Source organism: Takifugu rubripes, chromosome 1 (assembly GCF_901000725.2).
Source record: "Takifugu rubripes chromosome 1, fTakRub1.2, whole genome shotgun sequence".
NCBI lineage: Eukaryota > Metazoa > Chordata > Actinopteri > Tetraodontiformes > Tetraodontidae > Takifugu > Takifugu rubripes.
In genome coordinates, this window is record NC_042285.1 from 27,766,825 (window position 1) to 27,791,950 (window position 25,126).

Genomic DNA, 25,126 nt, shown 5'->3' on the forward strand with positions numbered 1-25,126 from the left:
CATAACTCCTCCAGAAGCCCTTGACAGTTCCCTGCAGAGCAGAAAGGATCTGGTCCAAGGAGAGGTCCAGATCAATTCGCCGAGCTTTACTCATCAAGACGGGAGCTTCTGAAAGTACGAGTGGTGTCGTCAGAGCGCCTGGCTGAGGAAATATTTCATTTGAAACACATAGAATGAATCTGTCTAATGTTACGGCAGGTGTGAAGCAGCAGAGTGACGTTTGTTGACACCGTTGTCCCAACATAGCTCGCTGGAATCATCGGGAATCACTGCTGAATCTGTGAATCTCTGATTTTTTTCACATAAAATCGGATTTTAACAGTCTTGTATGACATTGTTTTTGACCTCTGGGTCTATACAGTAGATATCGTAGCAGCAGTCATCGGAGAGTGTGATACTGACAGATGTGAGCAACAAGGACGGGAAACAGAGCCTCAAAAGACCTGGAAAAGTCAAACAATCTGGGAAAAAAACGTTTTTTATGCGAGTGATCCTCCTGCTTTAAATCCTGAACTGATGGCATGGGTTAGTCCCAGTACCAGTCCTAGTACCAGTCCTAGTCCCAGTACCAGTCCTAGTACCAGTCCTAGTCCCAGTACCAGTCCTAGTCCTACTACCAGTCCTAGTCCCAGTAACAGTCCTAGTACCAGTCCCAGTACCAGTGCCAGTCCTCATACCCGTCCCAGTCCCAGTACCAGTCCTAGTACCAGTCTGAGTCCCAGTCCTAGTACCAGTCCCTGTCCCAGTCCCAGTGCCAGTCCTTGTACCAGTCCCAGTCCTAGTACCAGTCCCAAACCCAGTCCTAGTACCAGTCTGAGTCCCAGTCCTACTACCAGTCCCAGTGCCAGTCCTTGTACCAGTCCCAGTACCAGTCCCAGTACCAGTCCTAGTACCAGTCTCAGTCCTTGTACCAGTCCCAGTCCCAGTCCTAGTACCAGTCCCAGTACCAGTCCCAGTCCTACTACCAGTCCTAGTGCCAGTCCTCGTACCAGTCCCAGTACCAGTCCTAGTACCAGTCCTAGTACCAGTACCAGTCCTAGTACCAGTCCTAGTACCAGTCCCAGTCCCAGTCCTCGTACCAGTCCCAGTCCCAGTACCAGTCTGAGTCCCAGTCCTAGTACCAGTCCCTGTCCCAGTCCCAGTGCCAGTCCTCGTACCAGTCCCAGTCCTAGTACCAGTCCCAGTCCCAGTCCTAGTACCAGTCTCAGCCCCAGTCCTAGTACCAGTCTCAGCCCCAGTCCTAGTACCAGTCCCAGCCCCAGTCCCCGTTCCAATACCAGTATAGTGTGTATTTCAGACTCATGATCTTGTTTAGTCCCACTAACCCAGTAAAAGTTTGTTCTGTGGGTCCTCCAGTGCAACATTAATGCGCTTTGATTCCTTTAATTTTAAGACGCCTCTGGAACATGTGGAAGCAGCTTGTAGTTCCAAATTCTCACCAAAGGTCTGTCAGACGGAGAGCTGCAGAGAGTGATGGCCTGTGCTGGAATCACATTATCCCAACACGTGCACGCCGCCGCTGCTGGAGAAATTGTTTTTCTCCAGGCTGTTTTGCCACGCAATAAACTGATGAGCTCGAAGAGGGTTGCAATCGATTTTGGTGGATTGATCGCCCTCTGGCTACTGTCAGGATGTAAACAAGTTCCAGAATCTTTGGGGACAGAGGCTGGAATAAATGATTTGATATTTAAATCCAGTGGGTTGCCATGACTACAAAGCACTGAGTAAATCGCTGGTTGCGATGCAGATCTACGTTGCTGCAGCGGCGTGTTACACTCAAACCACCGAACCCTTTATTTACTGCTCTTTGTCTCCTTTTAGGAGCCACTGAACACTATGAAGGCTAATTCCTTAACCCCTTTCCTTATGCTTCTTCTGCTCACACACATCTTTCCAGCCCAGTCACTTAACCAGTCGGCCAGACGGCCCAGTCACTCAATGAAGATTAATTATGGTCGTTCTGTCAGCCGGGTGGCCGGAGTAATGAGATGTGCCGCGTGATGAGGTGGGGGAGCTTCATTTTCCTCCCCATCACATTTCCTTCGCATTCCTGTGACACTCTTCCAAAGAGGTCCACACTCCCAGAATGCCTTTCAGCACAGCAGAAGGCAGAGACAGACAACAAATAAGGGCCGACAAAACATGGACAAGCTCATTATTCTGTTTGTGGAATTTGCTTCTGACAAGAATTTACTGGCTTCGCTGTTAAAGGCGGCTGGAAAAAGAGGCTCTGCTTCCTGTTTTGTTAGATTTATCCCTGGAAATGGAATTTTGTCCATCCGAAGCCCGAAGATCGAGACTGGATGGTTGTTTTTCAGGCCCAAACAATGCTCTGGTTGGTGGAAAACATGATAAATGGAGTTTCCTCCCTCGCCAACATTTTCATACCATGAATGTTTGTCCTGCATTGAGGAGCCGCTGCACGTGCTCAGCAACGACGCTAGCATGCGTCAAAGGTCCTCAACCTAAAAAATGGAGATCATTTGAGTTTTGACTGTTGGAAATCCAAAAAAACAACTGGAAGATTCAAGAAGACATCAATACCAGATTTATTTACTGCCAAATTAATGAACTCAGCCGAAGTAAACGGAAAATAATATTTAATAGCGATTATTCATTCAGGAAATTTACACTGAAGCTTTAAAACACAAACGTGTTAATATGAATTAAGGCTGAAAATGAAAATCAAAGACAAGCTAATCAAAGTATTATCATACAACAGCTGTGTTCTCATCAAGTAAATAGTTCTAAATGGAAACCTGCAGCTAAATCCATCGATTTCTCTTAGAATGAGGATGCAGGGTGAGAAGAATAGCTTTTCTTTTAATTAGAAACTCTCTTTGAGAGCAGATGAGTTGTTTGAAAGCTTTACTACCTTTTGTCTGACCTCAATCTGGCTCTGCTCCTCTCTGCAAATGAGTCCGGAGAACCTGTGCATGAAACCGCCCGTTGTTATAAACCCAGCAGATTAATTCATTAAACGTGGCAGAAGACTTCCCTCCTTTAATCTCCTGAGGTTTCCATGGCGCCGCTCTGGTGGCAGGGTGTGAGTTCTGGAACGTTGGAGGAGCAGGTGGAAAGCAGATGTTTCACAGGCTCCATGAAGCTTCCTGCTAAACAACATGTCAGGAGAGTGTGTGTACACCTCCTGAGTGTTTATAGGCTGACATGTGCTCCAGACACTGTTTGGAGTTTCCCAGTGTGATGTGTGCCGAGGTCCCCCCTGGTGTGCCGGGGCAGATGGGAGAAGTGTGATAGAGGCTGTTAATCTGAGATGGATGCTGATCCTGACTTTGTTGAACCAAATCCCTTTCCAGATGGTTGCGGTTCGACGGGAGCCACTGGGTTGTGTAATGATAGACTGATTGTGTCGTTCTTGCTCCATGGATGGTGTTGAGGGCCCATTATTGTTCTAAAGTGTAGCTATGACAGCTATACTTTTTACTGATTCTTCTTCTCCAGAAGTGGCTCTGGGGCCCAGCAATGACTCCCTGCAATTAGCACTGTTTTATATCCAACATTAGCCCCTTCAGATCTTCACGATGTTCCTGTGACGTCCTCCCATGGACCTCTGAGATCACTAATGGCCCCACTGTTGCATCTGTAGCGGCTGATGTATGTGCTTTGTCCCAGCATTTACACAGCAACCTCGCCAGACTCTGATGCAGCCAAAGGACGTGTCCCTCCTCATAGTCCCTCCTCCTATTCAATGTCCCGAATAAGCATTCAAGCGTTCCTTCCTCTGTTCATCTGTGGTGGAAATGTCAAGTTGTCCCAGCTCCACACTAATACTGTAGGTGATAAATGACCTCTCACATGCAGCCTGTGAGATGTTTGTCTGCTCTCCACATGAGCCAGTCAGGGTGGTGCAGACAGACAGACGGACGGACAGACGATGTGTTGGAGCAGCAGCTGCTGAGCGCCTGTGATGAATCTGCTGTCGTTGACCTTTTCTTTACCTTCTCAACGCGGTCGTGAACATTGTGGTGTCATTACATTCTGCCTCCATCCTGTGAGTCTCAGCCAGAGTTTAATGCAGCTACGCTTCTGCTGTTGTTCTTCTTTCTGTTGTGCAGGACATTGGACCTATTGGGCCAGACAGGAACTGGAAGGGCATTGGCATCTCCCTGCTGGTCATTCTGGTGGTGCTCTCCCTCATCGGACTCTCTATTGTGCTGCTGTCAAAAGGCAAGTTTTTCGACATCTGCATATCGGACTAGAAAACATTGATTCTTTTTCTTCTGTTTTGCATCAGTTGATTCCAGAAAGAATGATTGAGGTAAAAGATTTTGTCTGTATTTAACCTGAGCTACAATGTGGTCCAGATGTGAACCAACTGGTCCCACATTAGTCTCCTGCTACATCCATCAGCTGCCTGGTGGGGCCCAATCACAGACCACACCTCTTTCGCTCCGGTTAATCACGTTGTCTGTGATTGTGGTGATTTTCCCACTGCTCGGTTTAGCGCAGCTCCGCCTACAAAAACAGTGACTTTTGAAACGGTGCAGCAAAGAGAAAAGAGCGTCTCCATCCTCTGGACATCCTTCTTGTTGTTTTGTGTTTCCTTTAGATAACGCTGGGAAACCTTCTGGTTCTCCATTGACTCTCGATGACCTCTTCGACAGAAACTTCCAAGTACACGATCCTGGCGCCAAGTGGATAAATGGTAAAGAAAAATGTACCGTAAAGGAAAGAGATTTCCCTCATGATTGTACCTTGGTTAGGTCAGTAGTCATAGAGGTCTGCGGTCCAGACTCAGATGTTGTATAACTCCTTTATCAAACAAGAAAGGATCAGATATTTTTATTACTATTACAGTTAGAAATGTGTCGAAACAATTTGGCTCCAAAACCATAGAAAACCACAAAAGAGAGCCAAATTTCCATAACGTACTGAACATTCCCGTTTAGCAGTGAAGCAGCACATTCCAGACTTGAACACACCTTCATCCGTCTTCAACATGAAGAAAAACCTGAAAATGATTCAGATGTGTCAAATATGTGCTTGTGATCATTGTTCATATATCAATTAATGTTTACTCCTTAATATTCCTCTGGTTGTCAAAGGCAGCTGGTTTTGTTCCTTCCTCCTTAATAACATTGGACTTCTACCATTTTTCCGGTGCAGCTGTGTCAGTCTGACTGCACTTTTATGTCCTGGTGATCATTTTCTTCGCTTCTGCCTCAGATGAAGAGGTCATTTTTCGCAGCTTCGATGGAGACATTTTGAAAGTCAACACACGCAACCAGACTGAGCTCCTGATGAAGAACACAACGTTTGTACGTTTTTTATCGAGGTGTTTCTAATGTGTTGTGATGTAAGGATTTATCAGAAAATAGTTATTACTGTTAAATAAGTAAGCTATAATAAAAATGCAACTTCACTCTCAACCTTATCCACAATAAATCAAATCTTTCATGATCGCACTGACCCCAGTTCAGATTCTTCTGGGTTTTTATCAGGACCATAAATATTTGGAAAGGGTATCTGTGAAGTTCTGCCATAACAGTAAAAGTTTATCCTGGAGATAAAGCATCTCCTGAATCTGTCTCTTCTCACAGGCGACTTTTAAGGCCTCAAAGTTTGCCGTTTCTCCAGATCTGAACTTTGTTCTTCTGGCATATGACATCAAACAGGTGAGCATCTCTCCATATTTGGATAATCGTGCTTGGATTCAGCTGGCTTCCAGTCAGGGTCCTAGTTTTGAACTGGATGACTTCTCGGGTCCTTTTGGTGAAGCAAATATGACTTTTATTTTTACAATTTCAGTTTTTTATGTGAGAAAAGCAGCAGTGAAAAATCCTTCACAGGCACAATCAGTTTAAACCTGAAAACAACCTTGAGGTGCCATTGAATTTGAAATGGAAGAACTTTGATGCTATGATTTTCCAGACTTTAAAATTTAGCGAGAGCAGTGATGTCATTAGGCGGTGCTGCACACGTCCTCTGTGACAACGTCTTGAAGACCACAAAAGAAATAAACTGACAAATCACGGTAGCAGCACGTTGGACTTGTTATGGATCATGACTGTGATCCACCAGCAGGCCCAGCATGTTCTGTTGAAAGAAGGCAGCGTTACAAAGCAAACATGGAGCTTTGTGCTGCTGCCCAGACCCCCTGGCTTAGTTTCACCATTTAACATGTTGTTTACACAGAGCTGTGCCCGTGTGTGTGTGTGTGTGTGTGTGTGTGTGTGTTTGGTGACTGTTCTCATTATCAGACAAACATGTTGGCCTCAGTTGAGCTGCATGGATGTGGTTGAATTATGAGCTCACGCTGTTGTAAACCAGCAGAAGTTTTACATGGAATAAAACAAAATCCAAAACTTTAAAAAATTGCAATAATAGGAATATTATGTTAGAAGGTATCTGAAATGATAATTAACTTGATGGTCGAACTAATTTTCTTGGCAAAAACTACTTCCACTTTATCAGTTTCTCCTCATCCACATTTCCTCTGAAGTTCACTTTTAAAACGTGTGTAACATGATATGATTTTAAAAATACAAACACGGGTTAATAGTCCATGTCCATGTTCCAGACGTAGACGAGGGCACCAGACGGTCAAGGGCGGCCCACCCTCCGACTTCCCAATCACCAGCTGAGCACTTAAAATTTTTGGGCAGACAACAATGTCGGGGCTGGAGTAGAGGCACCCCAGTCTCCAGTCACCGCGCCCCCACATGAACAAAGATAACGTTGAGATTCACCAAGAGTTCTGCATTTGCAGAATTTCACAATTTTTTGTGGCTGCGACGAGTCAAAGTGAAAAAAAGCTGCCTTTATTTTCCAGGCGGCTCATTCTAACACCCCCTGCCCGTCCGTCCATCCACCCATCCATCCATCCATCCATCCATCACTGCCTCTGTCTCACACCAGTAAAATTGCTTTCTGCACATCACACCACGTGCTGCCGGCTGGCTGTCCGCTCTCATAACGCCACGGTTGAAGGAACATCACTGTGATGTAAGCGTGCCTGATAATGAGCTCTGTGCGCTCGATGGGACTGAGACGGCAGCGAGACACCATCTCCTCCTGCGAGTGACGGCGCAGATGTCTTCATCATGAAAGTGACAGGCTGGATCTGAGGAGAGTAATGACCTGCTGCTCCACCACTGTCCCCAGCTGTCTTGTGAATTTATCATCATCATGCCAGCTCTCTGTTCCACTGCAGTGCTGCATCAAAGGTTTCCATAAATCTTCCTCTTCTGTTATGGTCAGCGGCCCTCTGTGCTGATGATGAAGGGCATCTTTCACGCTTTGATCAAGTGCACTTACATAATTACCACAGCTCTGATCACTGCGGCCGACAAATGTCGAGGCTCACCGAGTCGAACCGTGAAATCCGACAAAGAGCAACACTTACGAGCGTAATTGGTTGTAAACTGATCATGAGTGATTAGAAGTGAAAGAACATTTCACCCAAATGTGGAACTTCTTTTGGACTCTGCAGCTGGAGACATGGTTGCGGTTCTGGGTTCGCCATTGAGGGCAAGTTCACAAGCTCATCTTTTTTGACACCTTCACCTACGCCTACACCCCTGAGTGGATGCAGCATGGGAATGAGGCTCTGCTTATGATTATTCTGACATTCCATTGGTTCCCCGTGAAACTGAAGCATGCTGGTCTGGAGTTACTGAAGACTGATCTCAGCTGTTCAGACGCACGGACACTATGAAAGAATCCATTTTAACGCAGGACTGATCCGATTTGGATTCATTATTCTGCAGACACCCTTCGCATTAGGAGTTCTGAACAACTGTAAAATGTGACTTATCAGCGCTGCCATCTGCTGCCAGGCTCCTGAATGATGGTGACCTTCGAACTTATGAAGCCATTTCATGCTCTTGTGTTTTGAAGAGAAATTCAGCAAAGAAAAGCGAGTCAGTCCAACTTGAAGCTTCACAAAGCTCATCTGATTAACATGCACAGACGGTCAGATGTTAACAGATGTTATCAGGCGTTATCAGCGTCCTGCAACCTGCGTTGTGAGTGGATAATCTCTCTGCATGTCATCACAGATGCAGCAGGGATTATGGGAGCCATGTAAACATGTACCAGCTCTTCAAATTTAACAATACTCAATTTAAATATATTTTAAACATATTATATTTGATGTAATCAATTTTTGGTTTGTATCTTCATTCATGCTTCAGATTATTTCAACAAACTTTTTTTTTCTTTTTTGTTCTTTAGTCCTTCATAATCAAACAGTTGAATAGCTCAGGCAGATGTTTTCCAAAGTTTTATATAAAATAAAATAAAAGTGTAAAAGCTTAGTAACCGTGGACACAGGAGCAAAGGAGAAAACCAGGCAGAGGTGCAAAGTCCAGAATGCAGAAATATTTAATCCAGAAGCAGGTAGGAGGACATACATGAAACAACGCACAGATACAGGTGACCAAACTGACAGGGAGCAGGCAGAAATCCAGAAAGAAGAAAAAACTGGTCAAACACAGGAGGCAACAACACAAGATACAAGACAGTCTGGCAAGAATATGCAGAGGTAGGGTTTACATACAAGACACAGGTGAAACACATCAGCAATCAGGTGAAACTGGAGCAAAGACAGGAAGTAAAACTGAACAATGGGGAAGACAGGACTTTCAAAATAAAACAGGAAGTGTGCAAGGAAAACATACACATAGTGGGGTAAAAGAAAGGACACAGACCACCCAACTGTCATCATGGGCTCAAAGTGTAAAAATGAGCTTTACTTTCAAGTTGATGTGATTCTGTAATGTCTTGAGACATTTCATAAACGGGACGCCAGCGGGATGGGATGGGGGTGATGTGATCAAGATTGTTAAAAGGCAAACGGTTGCTCAGAACGACACATGTAGTCATGCAGCAACACAGAAAGCAGTTTGACTTTTATGATTTCTGATACTAGTGAGCATACTGAGCTTTTGTTGGTTGTCTGGTTTGACCGAGTTCTTGTGGACTTTGTCATCTCTCCATATCTGCCACCTCCGGCTCCGCCTCCTGTCCCCTCCTCAGTGCTCCCGTGTGTAACCCATCATTGCTGGTCTCACTACCATCTTCTACACCTTCCCCTCTATTCTTAGTGACACTTTCCACCATTCCAACCTACTTGCACTTGCTTTTTCACCTCTTTTCCACACCTTCTCTGGACTTTTGACCTTGCGCACTCAAAATCAATTGCTTTCTTCACCTGTAATTCCTGCGATCTCAAGGTTCCACGTAGCTACAAATGTATTCTGCCCTATTTCATCTATTCTTCATGTGTGTGCTCTCCAACCCTTAAAGTCCTGCACAACCTCACCTGTCAGCCTGTCCATCACCATAGTGAACAAGAAGAGCTCAAATCTGATCCTTGGTGCTGTCACCTCCACTTTAAACCCACCCTCTCCTCTTCTCACTCACATCCGGCCTGTGTGTTTCAGGTTTACCAACATTCATTCTTGGCATCCTACCTGATCTACAACCTTTACACAAGGTGAGAAAAAAAATAACTGAAATTAATGTAAGTAAAAGTTGCCCAGGAACAGCAGAGAAACATTCTGACAACCATGGAGAGAGCACTGAGATATTTAAAAGCTTACTTCTGATGCATTAGTGTCTTATATATACTCTGTTCATTCTGTGTCATTTATGACACTACTGGATATAGTAGTTAGCATTTGTTTTTAATTATGGGATGCACTAGTAATGGGTCATTAACCTTTCTTTAGTACAGTCTCAGTGAAAGTGAAAGTAACTGGCCTCAAATAATTTTGAAGTGATCCTATTGTCAATGTTGACATTGAAGCTGAAAATGCTTCCAGCTCAGGTGTAACGTGTTTGAACTGTCTGTATCAGAGAAGTGAAGGAGCTCAATCCACCAGAGGTGTCAGATTCTGTCCTCCAGTTTGCCTCATGGGGAGGTCACGGTCAGCAGATGGTGAGTATTTAAACGGCCCATTCCCCCATCCATTTTATTCCTATTACACTTATTCAGCATCTGAAGTTTCAATTTTAATTTAAATATGTGGAAATACATGTTGCAAATTAACTGTAGTTAAATGTAATTAAGTCTACATTATAACAGACAGCAGAAATCCTGAAACACTTTCTCATTTATGGAGACAGTTTAGCTGTATAAAGGTTTTTCAAAGATATACATCTCTTTGAAAACAACAGCTACTTCAGATCAGATGTTGAGAGCAGCGCCTGGAGCTGGAATAAGGCTTTGCCATTCCAAACTTTATCCTTCTGCTCAAGCCAAGATCATTGATCTTCCTTTGTTGAACCCGTCCACTGATGGCATCTTTCCATCCTCGGTCCTTTATTCAGGATGCAATTTTGGCATTCCACAAATTCATTTCCAGGTGCTTCCTTTATTTGTAAGTCGTTCAAACTCCTGCCTCCTGGACTTGCTCTGTTTCTATATTGCTTCTCACACTGTTCTTGACGAGTCACTTTCAACCCCATTTTTCAGACTCATGTTGTATCCTTGATATTGAATTTGTCGTAGCCATAAATGAGTGGGTGCAGAACACTGTTTAGTGCTGGGCCCTGATGACATAGGGAGCTAGCCCAAGTGGGTATCATCTACTTGTTGTCTCAGACTTTCACTCAGTCTTCCACAATGGTGATTGATTTGATGCAGATGTTCAGATTTCTTTATGGGATTAGATGTTTCAGCAGGACATGTCACCTCCAAATTGGCAGTGTTCTTCATTGAGTGTTTGGGCCCTCAGCTGAAGCTGGCCCATCCCAGCCTGATTAGACCTGGGTGTGTGTTGAATGGTTGCCTGGTGTGTAGAAAAATGATGAGATAACATGTGTTCTATGCACCCCACCTTGTGACTGACCATTTAACGCTTTACCTAGTGTAATGTTTGTGTCTTTATTGGAACCTTATTCCACAGATATATATCTTCGAAAACAACATTTACTTTCAATCAGATGTTCAGAGCAGCTCATGGAGGCTTACATCTTCTGGACAGGAGGGTATCATATTCAATGGCATTGCGGACTGGCTGTATGAGGGTAAGAAAGGACCTACACCTATCCTGGTACAATGTGATAAACATTTTAAATGACAGCCATGGAACTGAGATTGACTCAAAAGAAATAATACAGGATTTTGAATCGTTTTGTTTTTTACATTCTCTTGCTTTACCAGAGGAGATACTGCATACACATGTGGCACATTGGTGGTCTGCAGATGGCTCTAGACTTGCCTATCTCACCATAAACGATTCCTTGGTGCCAAACATGCTTCTTCCTCGATTCACAGGCATGCTCTACCCCAGAGGGAAGGAGTATCCCTACCCAAAGGTGAAATTTAAGATTCAGAATTATTATTATCATAATTTTACAGAAGCTGTGATTTGAATGTTGACACGGTGAAGCTAAAGAAATCTTGGAGCTTTTTGATTGACCAGTAAGATGAAAATTATGTAATACAATAGTAGATCACAACTACGATGTTTCTACAACTGTATAATGACAATTAGGAGTATCTTCTGCTTCTTTAACATCAAATTCCCAAAACCCATAACTTGGAGTCGGCATTTCAAATGTAGCCCGGTATAAAAGCTTTTGGAGCAGCTTTCATTTATTACTGTTTCCCTCCAGATGGCTCAGATCAATCCCACTGTTAGACTCTATGTGGTCACCCTGGATGGCACCTCCCAAACCACTGAACTGAGACCTCCTGACAGTTTTGAAAAGAGGTTGGATTCAAATGTTTGTCATATTGTATATTGTTCTGATTGTGGTGTTTTGTTTAATGTCCTACAGCTGTTTCCACAGTGAGTACTACATCACAATGGTGAAATGGGTCGGACCGGAGAGCCTGAGCGTGCGTTGGGTGAATCGAGCCCAGAACATGTCAATCCTCTCTCTTTGCAGTGTTGTGACGGGCATCTGTACATCAGTAAGAACTACATTGTGAAGAAATCTGCAGGCTAGGGCACCATGTGCAGTCTGTTTGTTTACTTGTCTCTTTCTGATATTTCAGAAAAAGGTGATGACATCAGAGAAGTGGCTTGATCGTCAGGTGAGTGTGCCAATCATTGTCTTATGCTGTCAGTCCTGCTGCCAAACATTTGTTTAAAGTGCCAGTATTTTCCCAGCATTTAGTTCACATGTATGATGTTATGGTCTCAAGGCACCACTGAGGGGAAGGTCAGAATGGAAAAAACAACAAAATATTTCAAGTATTAAATATATTATTGCTTAAACAGAATGAAGAGCCTCTATATTCTAGGGACCACATGACATTTTTCATCACGGTGCCCCTAAAACACAGCGATAGTGGGACCTTCAGCCACATCACCATGATCTCCAACCGAGTAAGATTGTTACAAACATTATTCAGCTGTGACTTTGTTGCCCTGACTAATGAATGGAAGTCAACTTTCATAATGATGAATAAATTGGTGTGTTCACATGGACTTGAGTATCCTGGTTATTACTCAATTATAAGTGGCCTATTTTTGAGTTACATAACATAAACAGTATCACAATTTTGAGAAAGCCTGTGTAGCTACCCAGAAATAACTGAAAGAATTCTATGGTATTATATGCCTTATCCTGGTGTCTGACAGCTGCAACTATCTGCAAAGACAAGGACAATTGAGGTACCAGCAAAACAACATGACAACTGGAGCAAATTAGGTTTCATTGGGGTAGGCAAACCAGTCGGTAAGTGCCACAGTCAGAATGGGTATCTATCTTATCAGGTAGGTACACATTTTCACCCATGATCCCAGTTTCCTTGATGACAGCAGTTTTCTACCTGGCACTGATAGGACTGGGTTGCTTACCCCTGCAAAACGCCACTACTTGGCAAAACAAGAGAACCAATGAAGGGGTTCTGTATGAGTCCCATGTGTAACCATAGATATCTATCCAGTTAAGAGCCCTGCATCACAGCTGAGGAGAGATGGCATCCTATCAATGATTGATAGGTGTGGCCATTCAGTTTTTCATGCGGCGATCATCAAGGTACCTTTTAATGAAATCTTGAGCAGTTGCGGATCTGATTATTTTCTTTGCACACCTGTAATATGGTCAAGACTTAGACTGACAGTTAGAATTTATTGAAAATCCCTGGATTATCGTAAGAGCTGACAGAATCAAAACATGTTCAAAATGCACATTCAAAAATACTGTACCATGCACTTTCCTTTGTTAGGAAGTCATTTAAAATCATGACCTTATCCTTTACTTCTAATGAACTTTTTAACCATCAACATTTTTGTCAATGTGAAACATTCCTTTCACGACACCAAGATGGAGTATGATGTACGATAATGTTTTTATTCCAAGAATATGTACATGAAACAAAGTTATTAGCAATAATGATTTGACCACCAAAACTTATGTTTGTAACAACCGCGGTATCAGTATTAACCTTGTTTCTGTTCAGGTGGTACTAAGCTACTGGCTGTCCAAAACTTGTCACTATCGAATTTGCAGTTTTCCATTTGCCGTGTATTCTGTATTCCTTTCTACACTTATTGACTGTGATTGAAGTGAATAATAGTAAGAGAATCGCAATACACTGGAAGGTATAATATAGTAATTTGCTCTGAATCACAGCTCCTTTGATCTTTGATCATTGGAAAATGAAATGCCAAGGATTCTTCAATCCTGTGAGCTTTCGTCGTTTAGACTTACTTCTCTGTTAGGCTAGGCACGGGAGTTCGATTAAGGATTAAGAACAGAACAGTTAGACTGGACAACATAAGTAAAACATGACTGTTGATGGATATGACATATTTTAGTGCAGAACATGAAAGTAACATTAAAAAATGCAAGTGATATCAAAATTATCTGGGCATGTATTGCAATTAGAGTGCAACTGTCAGAATCCGGGATATTGCTATTTATCATGCATACAAGGATATATCTAGCCAGGTTTCTCTGCGTTCATGTATATGTCGTATGCTGAACATGATCATAACAGGGATACTCATGTCCATGTAAACTCACTGTGTGCAATTGTGTCGTAGTTGCATGACCTTGTACAGTCTGACTTTCTAATATGTTCATCCCAGTCTGATGGTCGAGAGGGCAACATCCGTCACCTGACCTCAGGAAGCTGGGAGGTGTCTCAGCTTCTGGCCTATGACGAGAGCATTAACTCAGTGTAAGCAAAGCTTACTGATGTCATCCTACTGTGCAGTCAAGCACACTGTAAAACAATACATTACTTTACTTTTTTGATTACATTTTCAGTTATTTCCTGAGTACAGAGGAGAGCTCCACTCAACGGCATTTGTACAGGTACAATGCCTGATGGGCAAGAGGTTTACATCCAGCATTTATAACTTAATAACTTAGTTTAGGTTGAAATACCGGTAACTTCATAACATCAAAAGGTCTCCTGTTTAACAGCTGAAGTCACAGCTGTGTCTCTGCTATTGTCCTCAGAGTGTCCAGCGTGGAGCCGTTTCAGAAAGAATGTCTCAGCTGCTCACTGTTCAGGTCCAAGTGTAGCTTCTATGACTCCACTTTCAGCCCAGACCTTCAACACGTTGTTCTTCATTGTAAAGGTAATATCTCATCACAGCCATTTGAGCAGTGTGGCTATATCCTTCTACTGGGTTTTGCATTTTATTTTTGCAGAGCAGATTTTGCAGGATCAATATAAAAAATGCAATCAGAAATGATACTTTTGTTCTTTCAGCCTTATGAATTAATCATAATATAGCTCCATTGTATCACCGTTTATTAGGTCCTGGAATTCCACAAACTACGCTTCACAAACTGAGTGACATGGATAGTAAGTCCTAATTAAGTTACGCTCACTCAATGAGTATTAATTGCATATTTGAAGTGATTCTCATTCAAATAATTCATTCTTGATGTGATTTATAACTTTTATTAAATTATTGCAAGAAGTCATTCTTGTTCTTGTGCTGTGATCTCTCAGACCACCAAACTCTGGAAAGGAGCTCCATGTTGAGACAGGCTCTGCTAAACAGGACAATGCCCAAGTGGGAGCGAAGGACTATTCAAATCAACAACTTTGGTACAACAATGCAACAACTTTAAAAAAGATTTATTTAATTGAAAATGTAAACATGAAAAAATAGAAATAATAAATTCTGTGTTTCTGCAGGGCTCCGTCTTGGATTGATTACCCCAGTAGATTTGGATGAAACAAAGTCACATCCACTTTTACTGATCCTGTATGTAATTTCAGTTTTGCATACTTGTAATATCTATGTTTTTGAACATCAAAAAAAGTCTGATTGTAACTGTTTTCATCAAGCGTGTATTTTCCTCTGGATCAAACAGTGACAGCGCCCTTGGTGGTCAGGCTGTGAGTGATCGTTTCTCCCTCGGGTGGGACACGGTGCTGGTCAGTTTACATAGTGTTATCGTGGCCCGCCTGGATGGCCGAGGCAGCGGCTTTCAGGGTCAGAGGATCCTGCATGAAGTTCACCAAAGACTGGGAACTGTTGATGTTAAGGACCAGCTCGCAGCCCTGCAGTAAGTTCTTTGTACCCCGCTGCAGCTTTTTGTGGAAATCTGCTTCAGTAGGCTTCAGATTGCAAAGAGGCTGCAGTCCAAGATTTAGAGTTTAACAGGTGACAAAGAGCCTCTGTCCTTTGAACAAACATTTTATTTTGCATTTAGAGCCCAGATAAAGTGATATAACAATGTTTGTGCTAATATGCCTTTTTTTCTGGATTGAAATATGATTTTGTTCTTGTGTAACTGTAGTCAAAAACTAATCTGCTGTTAAATTGGGCCACATTCATTGTTCCCTTGCCTTCCATCCCAAATGTTCAGCTGGATTTAGATCAGGGTAACCTGCAGGTTGGGTCAAAAGAGCTATGTTAATTTCCTTTGTAAGGTGGGCATTGTGAACTGCAGCATTGTCCTGTCAAAACCAAATCATTACCCTCAGATGAGTGCGCTCAGTCATTGGGGTACCCACAGGAAATCTGCACACAGCGGGCCGCCATTTGATGCCCCTGCAAAACCTGAAGCTCTATTGTTTCATTTAAGTAAAAAGTTCCACAGATCAGGTGGGATCTCCTTTTCAAGCCACTGTTTGAAGCCATCATGACTGTCCATCTGCCTTCTGCTCTTTGGAGGTTCCTTGTAGGGAATCCCAAGGCATTCCCCAGAAATAAATCATCTCTCCAGCGTGTTCTAGATCTGCACTGGGGTCTCCTTCCTAATGGACATGCCTGAAATGCTTCCTCAGGGAGGAGTCCAGGAGGGATTTTGGCCAGATACCCTAACTGCCTCAACTGGGTCCTCTCAACACGGAGGAGTAGCAGCTCTACTTTGAGCTCCATCCAGACGTCTGAGCTCCTCATACTATCTCTAAGGCTTTGTGTTCCAGCTCAGCTTTCTCTTCACCAAAACAGACAACAGACTGACTCAGTGTCTGAATTCTGACTTGGTTGACAGGCTCAGGCAGGCATTTCCTCCGAATCATCCCCATACAGGTCAAGCATTCATCGTCCAAGTGAGCCTTGAAATCTGCCAGCAGAATGACGAAGTCCCCAAAATATACTCTCTAATACCCTTCCCAGGAACTCCAAAAAGAGTGGGTACTCTGTTGTTTGGTGCATATGCAAAGACAGTCAGGACCTGTTCTCTAACCCAAAGGTGCAGGAAAACTACTGTTTCATACCCTTTCACCCACCAAAATGAACTTCAACATACTGGCAGTCCAACCCCTCTTGAGGACATTGGTTCCACAAATAGTGCAATTTTTTTTTGGCAAGGCCAACTATATGTAGATAGAATTGCTTTATTCAAAAAGCTCTGGCTCTTTCCCACCAGAAAGGTGACAGTCCATGTTCCAATAGTCAGTTTCGTCATCCCCTTCCTTTAGCCTACCACCAAATCTACAATGCATTGGACCATGATTTGTCTTTCCCTGGCTGGTCCACCTGCTGGAAAATGGACCCAATTCTCTGCTTTTGGCCTGGCCTGCAATTTTTCTGGCCCTTTAATCAGACACAGTTTGCAATGGGAGACCCTACGTGGGGTACCTAGGATCATGAGGGCACCATGATAAGGTGACAGTTCACTAAGAAACTATTTATAGAGAATTTTTGGGCAGATTTTAAAGGCTACTTTCTTAAACCTGATTTGACCAGATTTTTACTTTTTGAATTTTGATACTCCACTTAAATATTTGGTTGTTTAACCATTAGATTTACTCAAATAAACTTGTTAATATAATTTTACCTAAATGTTTAACTTGGTTATTGAATTGCTTGACTTCAGTTTTCTGTTGTTTGACTTTTCAGATACCTGCTTCAGCTACCTTATGTTGACCACAATAGAATTGGAGTTTATGGGAAGGTAGCGTATTGATGTACAAAAAATATTTAGAGTGACAACATATTTAGCAATAAAACCTCTCCCTTCCAGGCCTATGGAGGATTTGTTTCCTCCCTCCTTCTCCTCTCTCACAGCTCTATGTTCAGATGTGGCATTGCGGTTGCACCAATTACCAACTGGAAACTTTATGGTAGGATAAAACATCCACTGTCCTGTACATGATTTGTGTTTGTCCCATTACTGCTTAGATGTTGTCATGTAAATGAATGTTATTAGCATTACCAACTGACTCTACTCCTTTTAGGATCTGCTCAGTCTGAAAAATACTTTGGCTACCCAGGAAAAGAAGATCACAAATACCAAGTAAGACATGTGAAACAGCAACTGCTCACATGTTCAAAATTGGATAGTGTGATGTGAAACTGGCCTAATTAAATGAAATTTCGTGAAATTTTCATTAAATGATATTAAAAATAGGATGTTGGTACATGGTATTTAATGTCACAGAAGGCAAAAGTCATTGTGTCCAACTCTTTAGTGCCTTCATGTCTTGGAAGCCATGGCATAATTAGGTTAAAAAACAAATTAAAATGCTGCTTTTCAGATCTAAACATCTTTGTGGCCCCAAAGATTAGGTCGGATTTAGGGCAACTTTAACCATTTCAATCAAACTGTTCCCCCATGGCCTTCTGGTTGAGGTTTTCATGTAAATGCAATATCTTTTCTTTCTTTTTGTTATTTTGTTGCTTTTTTTTATACAGATATCCACTCTGCTGCACAACATAGCTCAGAGTCCACTGAACTTCCTCATCATCCACAACACAGCAGACGGTGAGTCCAAACACATCACAGAAGAAGCAGCACTCAGAGCATCAGAAGGTGGGCTCTGAGGGTGCCTCAGCAATACCTATGTAGTGACTTTTCAACTCTTTTGCCTTGAGCTATACGCCAATATAAACCTATATCTATGACAATGAAATAAGCTCAGTAATCACACTGAGATGGAAAAAACTTTTAGAATAAGTTTCAACTGGGTCTGTATGAAGGAGCTGTTTCTTAATGTGCTGACAACACCGCGTGCTTAGATGTTTATCAGTTGTTGAGGATCCTCTAGTTTTAACAGGTGACATGACATCATTCCACCATCTTGCTTTTTAGTCATTCTAAATATGAGGTTGAAGACAAAGGTGACCAACTGACAACAAACATGTGATTGTGCTACAGTAAGTTATATTACTATACTTACTATATGCAAATTGGCATTTTATTAAAAACCCACCTAATCCAAGCAATCAACAGGAGTGGGCATTCATTCTTTGGATTTTGGATGCCAAAAAAGTTTGGGGTATTTTTGGCATTAGGATTTGAGGCTTTTTAGGGACATTCATATTTATGTTATGAATTAATCTGATGTGACATTGGAATGCAGTTGTTTTATCTTTGTGAAGTCTGTTCATTAAGAGTTTTTCTTTTTCTCTTTCAGCCTCTGTTCATTTCCAGCATTCTGCTGAGCTAATCAGACTGTTGTCTGGGTCAAACCTTAATTACACTCTCCAGGTGACTGCAGCAATTTTGCATTTTCTATCCTACAAGATAAGACCCTGATGTGTTCTCCATAATCTTGAGGGACATGGCATACAAGCCTTTCCACATTTAATGTTACTCTTGTGTCTTAGTCCCCCAGGCAAACAATGTTCCCACCAACTGCAACTTTAATATTTATTTTTCTATGACAGTCCTCTTTTGGATACAACAGCCAACATGCTGCAGAGACAAATCTCAAAATTAATGACTATATGTTTGTGTGAGACTTAAGTCTTGTAGATTTTGTCTTTTACAATATAACATTTAAAATGATTGATAAAACACTTGATTGTATATTTTCTGTCTAGATCTTCCCAGATGAAGGGCACAATATTGCCTCCTCCAACAGTCAACTCTTCATGTTAAACTCTGTCCTGAGCTTCTTCAGGCGCTGCTTTGAGGATGTCCAGATTGAGAGCCCAGAGACGGCTAAAGAAGATGACTAGAATTGGTAGCATTTCATAGCAATAGAGGGCAGGAGGAAACTTCCAGGGTTGCTCGATATTTTATTTTCAATAATTTATTGTGATAAGTTCCACACAACGTTCCATTGTTTTGTTGTTCTTCACTTCTTCCACTGGTTTTGTTCTGAGTTCCATGCTTGTGCCTGTGTGGTGAAAACGGTTTACCTAAACTTTCTAACCAAACATTGTTTCCTGTTCGATTTTTTGCAGCTGCCTTTTCTTATTTAGTCCCACAGGACAGGGAGACTTTGCATCCTTTTTACATTCTGCTGACTATTTCAGCCACTTCCCTAACTTTTAACCCTTTTGTGGTGTTTATGGATTTGATTTATATCACAAATTCTATGTAAAGGTGCCTTTATTACAGTTTGAATTTAGTTCTACCACTTCTTTATCTATATACATTGCTTTCATTTAGATAATTAAGCAGGGACAACTATAGGACTATTTAATATGCTATAGACTTTGGTAAAAAAAGAGAAATGTTTTCATTTTCTATTTTGATGAGCCTCAAAGCCAACGACCATTGGAAGGTTTGACTCATGTAAGACCCCTCACATGCCCAAGGAGAACACACTGATTCCTTGATGAAATACCCAAACCTGAGTCAAACCCAGAACATTCTTTTAAAAAGTCATTGTTGTAGAGTTGCAATTGCTCTGATCTCAGTTCCATAGAAAATATATGGGCACAGGTGTGTGTGAGCAAGAAATGGAAAATGGCAATGGAAATGTATGTACACTTCTGAAGTTGAATAAAAAAAGTCTAAAAAATGATCTCGCTTATATTTCATTTGCATATGGCAAATAGAAGCAAATGATAATCCTAACTGTCATAAAAGAAAAGTTTAGCATGAATTAATGCACTGTTGACAAGTAAGAAACAAAAAATGTTTTCTGTTCGATAATCGCTGGTTGAAACCATATAGGATGATAAATTAGGACTTTGATGTTAAATGACTTTTTTTTTTTTTAAATAAATGGGACCATTTAAATCAATTAAATCAAAGTCATACATTAAAAAATGTTTACCATAACTGCAATATGCCACTAAACAAAAAAATCAGCAGATACCAAGAGAATATTATCACAATATTTTACATTTTTGGATTTATTTTTATGGATTTATTTGCGATTCAGGTTGTTTTGTTAAATAATTTAGTTCACATTTATTGTTCCAGAGTTTTCATCAAAAAATTGTGAATACGCCATTCAATACAAACAATCCACAAATGAATTATAAACTTTGTAATTAATTTAGATCTTTATTTTTAGAAAGGAACAATGAAAACAACAATGCATAAAGGTAAGATGTACTGCAGATCTACTTCATACATGTTTTTAAAGAACACTTTACATTTTAGATGTAAAAGAAGTCTTGAGGATGACAGTTGGCAGCACAGCAGCCCTCTGTTCTTCTAAAGATCTTTTCTTACCTTTATTGGAAAAACAAACCAAAGTGCAGCTAAAGTGAGAGTGATGTTGCTCTTGTAGTGTCTTCCTATCTAATTCTGTCTGGGATAGACACTTTCAGACTGGCTTTATATCATTCATTAACTTTGGAATAGAATGATTTAAACTCTTGTCAGGTGATTGTATTAAAGTAAGTCTGAGCTGAAGAGCTGAATTAAATTTTTGCATCATTTACATCTCAGTTGCCTGGACTTGCTCGTTGGGACTCCTGATTTTCCAGACAGGAATGTTCTGCTGCAATGTGCTTGTGAAATCTTGGTTTTTATTTCCATCTTATATCAGGTCCCAAGTCTGTAAATTGTTTTCTACACAGTAGTCACATTGCTTCATAGAAATCCAGCTCTAGTTAGCCCCCGCAGCGTTACCTTACGTATTACCTATTGAATGTCTTGTGATTTACACCTTTTTCTGCATATGGTAAAGGTGTATGTAACAAGATATTCAATGAGTGATACGTAAGATAAACCTTTATTGAGCAGGGGACTTTGTCGTGAAAAAAGAACAAATCATACAAAAGGTACAAATATACGAGAGCAGTTGTGAATCATTGTGGCAGTGTATGTGATTACTTTTTTCCCCTCACCTACATCAGACTGCTTCTCTCTGCATATCTCACAGCAAAAATGCACTTTGTTTGTGCATTACTGACAATGCGTTGCCTTGAGCAAATTGGGCCTCCGATGTATGAGTTAAGGCCATTTCTATATAGATCTCGGAATTGGAAGGCTCTATCTTACAGTTATTACAAGGACACAAATAATGGGTCTGTATATTTAATGTTTTCATGTTGATTGCCTCTTTACAGTAAGTGATGGTGATGTTATACACAGCAGGAAGTCTGGGTTTGTTGTGCAGGAGATTATAGGTGAAAGAGCATTTGGTCAAGTAGCCAGGTGCCAAAACATAAATACAAAAGGGACTGTGGTGGTCAAGTTCATCAAGTAAGTGACATTATTTCTATTTAATATCAGTGAGGTTATAGGTTTTTGAAACATTTAAAGAGACATATCAAACCACACAGCACATGTGTAACTAACTCCCACTACATAACTGACTCTGAGCATTGTGTATAATTCATTCGATGTTATATTTTTACCAGTTAATGCCTTCCGGTCATTAGCATTAAAATTAAGTTTGAACCTTGTTTGTACAAAAATTAAGGAGCATATTTTGTTATTGTACATTTTTAATTTACACAATGTGTTTTTTGCAGCTTGAAAATGTGTGGAAAAAATGAAATTTGGCCTTCACAAAGGTTTCAGCTGATAATTCAAATGAGAAGAGAGATGAAAATAACTAATTTGAGTCAGAAGTAAGATGGTCCTCTCAGAAAGAGGCAAAGACTTTGGAGAAGAAAAAGAAGCCCACCAAAGGAGACATCAAATCCTTTCAGGGAAAAGTGTTCAAGGCAGAATCCAGCAAATCTGCCGAGGCAGAAACCAGCGAGTCCTCCGAGGCAGAAACCAATGAGACCTCTGAGGCAGAAAGTATCATGTCCTTGAAGGGAAAATTCACAAAATCTTTAGAGGAAATAGACTGTGAGCCCTCACAAAAAGAAATCACCAGGACCTTACCAGAAAAAGACATTAATTTCTCAGAGGAGCTTCTGTGCCTTGCTAGTAACAGTACGTCAACCGAAGGGGAGGCCAATAAGGCCAAACATACAGAGTCCTAAGTGGAAGAAGAAAGTGAGTCCTCACAGAAGGTAATCAGCGATACTAAATCCACGGAGAGCCCAGTGGAATACATAGAGTCCTCGCAACAAGCTGAAGACATTCACATTTAAAATTAAATAGTTCAATTTCAGTACAAACTTCAAATGACATAAAATACATTTTTGTTGAGATTTGACAAGCATAGTTTGCTTTGTTAGATGAAATATTGTCAAAAGGTTGTATAAGTTAGCAGATACTGGTTAGGAACTTATTGTCCCATGTTGTGCAGTGACAGTCAGTTTTGCAGGTATCCCCATTTTGGAATACTTTTGTGCCATACGCACAAAAATATTTCAATATGGGGATACCTGTGTATGCAGGCATACCCAAAACATGGCAGCAATAATCATAATGATTTTATCATAAAGAGCAGCCAAAGAGGGGGTTCAGTTCTCATTCATCAAAAAAGGACTGTGCAAATGAACAAACATCATTCAACGTGTTGAGGCAAAACATAGCAACCCAACCAGAAGGACTGAATATACAGGGTGCGATTTGTCAAAAAACACAGGGAATGTACACTACTAGCAACATGAGCAATGTAATATTGTTATGTATACAATGTGTTGTGAGTGTTCTGTCGGTGCTTGAATTATACAGTAGTTTGTAATATTAAAGAAGATATGGATTGTGATAGTGTGTTGATTCATTCTTTTATTCTGTGGTAAAATAATGCACTGCACATGACAAAAGATGGCAAAGCATTTAGCACCGGGAGTGAAATTGGTATCGGGAGAGAGCTCCACTCTTTTTTGCTGTTCAGAAGAGTTTTAAATGTTTATGCTAGGTGTGTGCACAAAGGTGTGCTTGTGTTTGGCAAAGCTGATGCATCATTAAGTGTCACAATCATTCACGTTATCGCTTTGGGGGAAAAAATGATGGGGTGAGATTCCAGGATTAAAATATTTTATATTTGAAACAAAATTGGCTGACAAGAACTGCAAGTAAACATGCAGAACCACATGGAGGTGGGTCACAGTGAGGTCAAGGCATGTTGTTTACATACCCCAATATGAGGCGCACCGCCACTTTGGTGACGGGGAAGATGAGGAAGCCGCCAGCATGGGATGAGCTGAGTTAGGACCATCTACATCCACATGGCAAAAGGCTACTTCATCTGAACAACACTGCATGGTGGTGGAGGTGCAACTCCAGAAGGAACAGGCATGTGTATCAGAGCAAGATCCCAACTGCAGCAAGGCCAGTGGATGAGGTGGAATGGCATCAAGATGAGGAAAATCACCTGGACTGTGATGTGGCACGTGAAAGTTAAACATGATGTGCTTCCTTCAACAAACCATCTCTGACTTGGAGAGGACCCAGCCGGTCCCTTGTGTACAGCCCTGGCAAACCCCAAACAAATCTGCAAGGAGTAGTTGATCCACAGAAAATATGCCTAGAGTCACAAACAAGTATTAAACTACATAGGGGCTGCAACTAACCTCAGGAGAGTAAAAGTTAACGCTATAAAAACTTCCCTTTCCCTGACACCCTTTGAGCAGGAAAGGGAGGCTGACTAAGGTTCCACTGTTTGACTCTAGTTCACTAAATGTAGTGAAGGATTGGGAAATGCATGTGGACCTAAGAGAGATATTCACTTTCTTAATAGAAATCGCAGGGACCAACCAATACCCACATGTGGTTCTCTAGACCAATTCCTTTTGCTTAGTGTGGGCTTCATTGTTTGCTCCACAACTAGGCTTCCTACGGAGCAAGACGCCAGATGGCAAACCCAGAGGAAGACCATCAAAGATCTCTCTGCAGTAGGTAAAAAGTGACATGGATGTGTTGGGATCCACTTGCAACATGGCAGTTCCGGACAGTTTTAATAAACGGCTTTATTGAATACTTGAAGGTAAGAGCACACAAATAATCACGGGCCTCGCCAGAATGGAGAGAACACACCACAGTCCCTGGTGGGCAACAGTCCGAATAAACACACAGCAAAACTCTTGGTCAGGAACAGAAGGTTGTCATATTTACCAGGGCAGAGGAAAAGGAAAGGTCCAAGACAGGCAGGGTCAAACCAATAAGTCCAATAAAACTATGTGCTGGAAAGTCAGGCATGGAGCAATAACAATTTGGCATGGCATGAATGTCCAGCACTGGCTAAAATAGGCCTAAGAGGGAGCACCAGGTGAAAATGATGAAAGCTGATCAGATGGGTGTGGAGGAGGGGCGTGGCAGAGTGAGTGGAATTTTCCACCTCAGCACTACAGCAGACAGTGACAAAAAAGTACAGTCTCTAGCTGGGCCTGTGAAGGCATGGGGAGTAACTGACCACTTATTCACACCCAAATGAGATCAGCCTGTGGTAAACCTGCCCCAGGTAAGTCTGTCTTGTGATAAATGGCCAAAGCAGCCAATGAAGCTTGGGTGCACAACTGAAGATGTGCTGCATGGGCAAAAACATCGTTATGTGGTCCTCATATACCACAACCCACTCGAGGCAAGTGCTCATTCATTTTTTTAGAGCCTGTACTGCCTAGTCCTTTCAAGCAATTTGTGAAATAAAACTAATCTCTTGAAGACTTAACATTTGTTCAGTCTGGCACCCACTAAAAAGGTTTGTCCATGACCCCTTAGCCTTGGCATTCGTAATTTTTTTACTTGTGTA

General features: G+C 41.6%; 1 protein-coding gene across 4 annotated transcripts in view; it reads left to right on the forward strand.

Moving 5' to 3' along the window:
* The window catches only part of LOC101075575 (inactive dipeptidyl peptidase 10-like), a 35,819-nt gene extending 16,063 nt beyond the window's left edge, over positions 1–19,756 (forward strand). Inside the window, exons 2-27 of one of the 4 annotated variants that reach the window (XR_003888696.1) lie at positions 4,077–4,188; positions 4,571–4,666; positions 5,188–5,279; positions 5,562–5,636; positions 9,408–9,460; positions 9,823–9,904; positions 10,875–10,995; positions 11,132–11,286; positions 11,587–11,684; positions 11,752–11,887; positions 11,972–12,010; positions 12,198–12,305; positions 14,016–14,107; positions 14,197–14,244; positions 14,392–14,513; positions 14,696–14,743; positions 14,894–14,992; positions 15,083–15,152; positions 15,262–15,456; positions 17,241–17,295; positions 17,365–17,464; positions 17,579–17,637; positions 18,036–18,105; positions 18,433–18,497; positions 18,758–18,831; positions 19,167–19,212. Coding sequence is in view for 3 of the 4 variants with exons in the window: in XM_029837111.1 (XP_029692971.1) it covers positions 4,077–4,188; positions 4,571–4,666; positions 5,188–5,279; positions 5,562–5,636; positions 9,408–9,460; positions 9,823–9,904; positions 10,875–10,995; positions 11,132–11,286; positions 11,587–11,684; positions 11,752–11,887; positions 11,972–12,010; positions 12,198–12,305; positions 14,016–14,107; positions 14,197–14,244; positions 14,392–14,513; positions 14,696–14,743; positions 14,894–14,992; positions 15,083–15,152; positions 15,262–15,456; positions 17,241–17,295; positions 17,365–17,464; positions 17,579–17,637; positions 18,036–18,105; positions 18,758–18,831; positions 19,167–19,304 (2,337 nt within the window). In the remaining variant the exon portion in view is untranslated. Of the gene's footprint in view, positions 1–4,076; positions 4,189–4,570; positions 4,667–5,187; positions 5,280–5,561; positions 5,637–9,407; positions 9,461–9,822; positions 9,905–10,874; positions 10,996–11,131; positions 11,287–11,586; positions 11,685–11,751; positions 11,888–11,971; positions 12,011–12,197; positions 12,306–14,015; positions 14,108–14,196; positions 14,245–14,391; positions 14,514–14,695; positions 14,744–14,893; positions 14,993–15,082; positions 15,153–15,261; positions 15,457–17,240; positions 17,296–17,364; positions 17,465–17,578; positions 17,638–18,035; positions 18,106–18,432; positions 18,498–18,757; positions 18,832–19,166 lie in introns of all 4 variants that reach the window. The other 3 variants (XM_029837111.1, XM_029837229.1, XM_029837163.1) reach the window with 3 other exon arrangements.
* Positions 19,757–25,126: the final 5,370 nt, after the last annotated feature.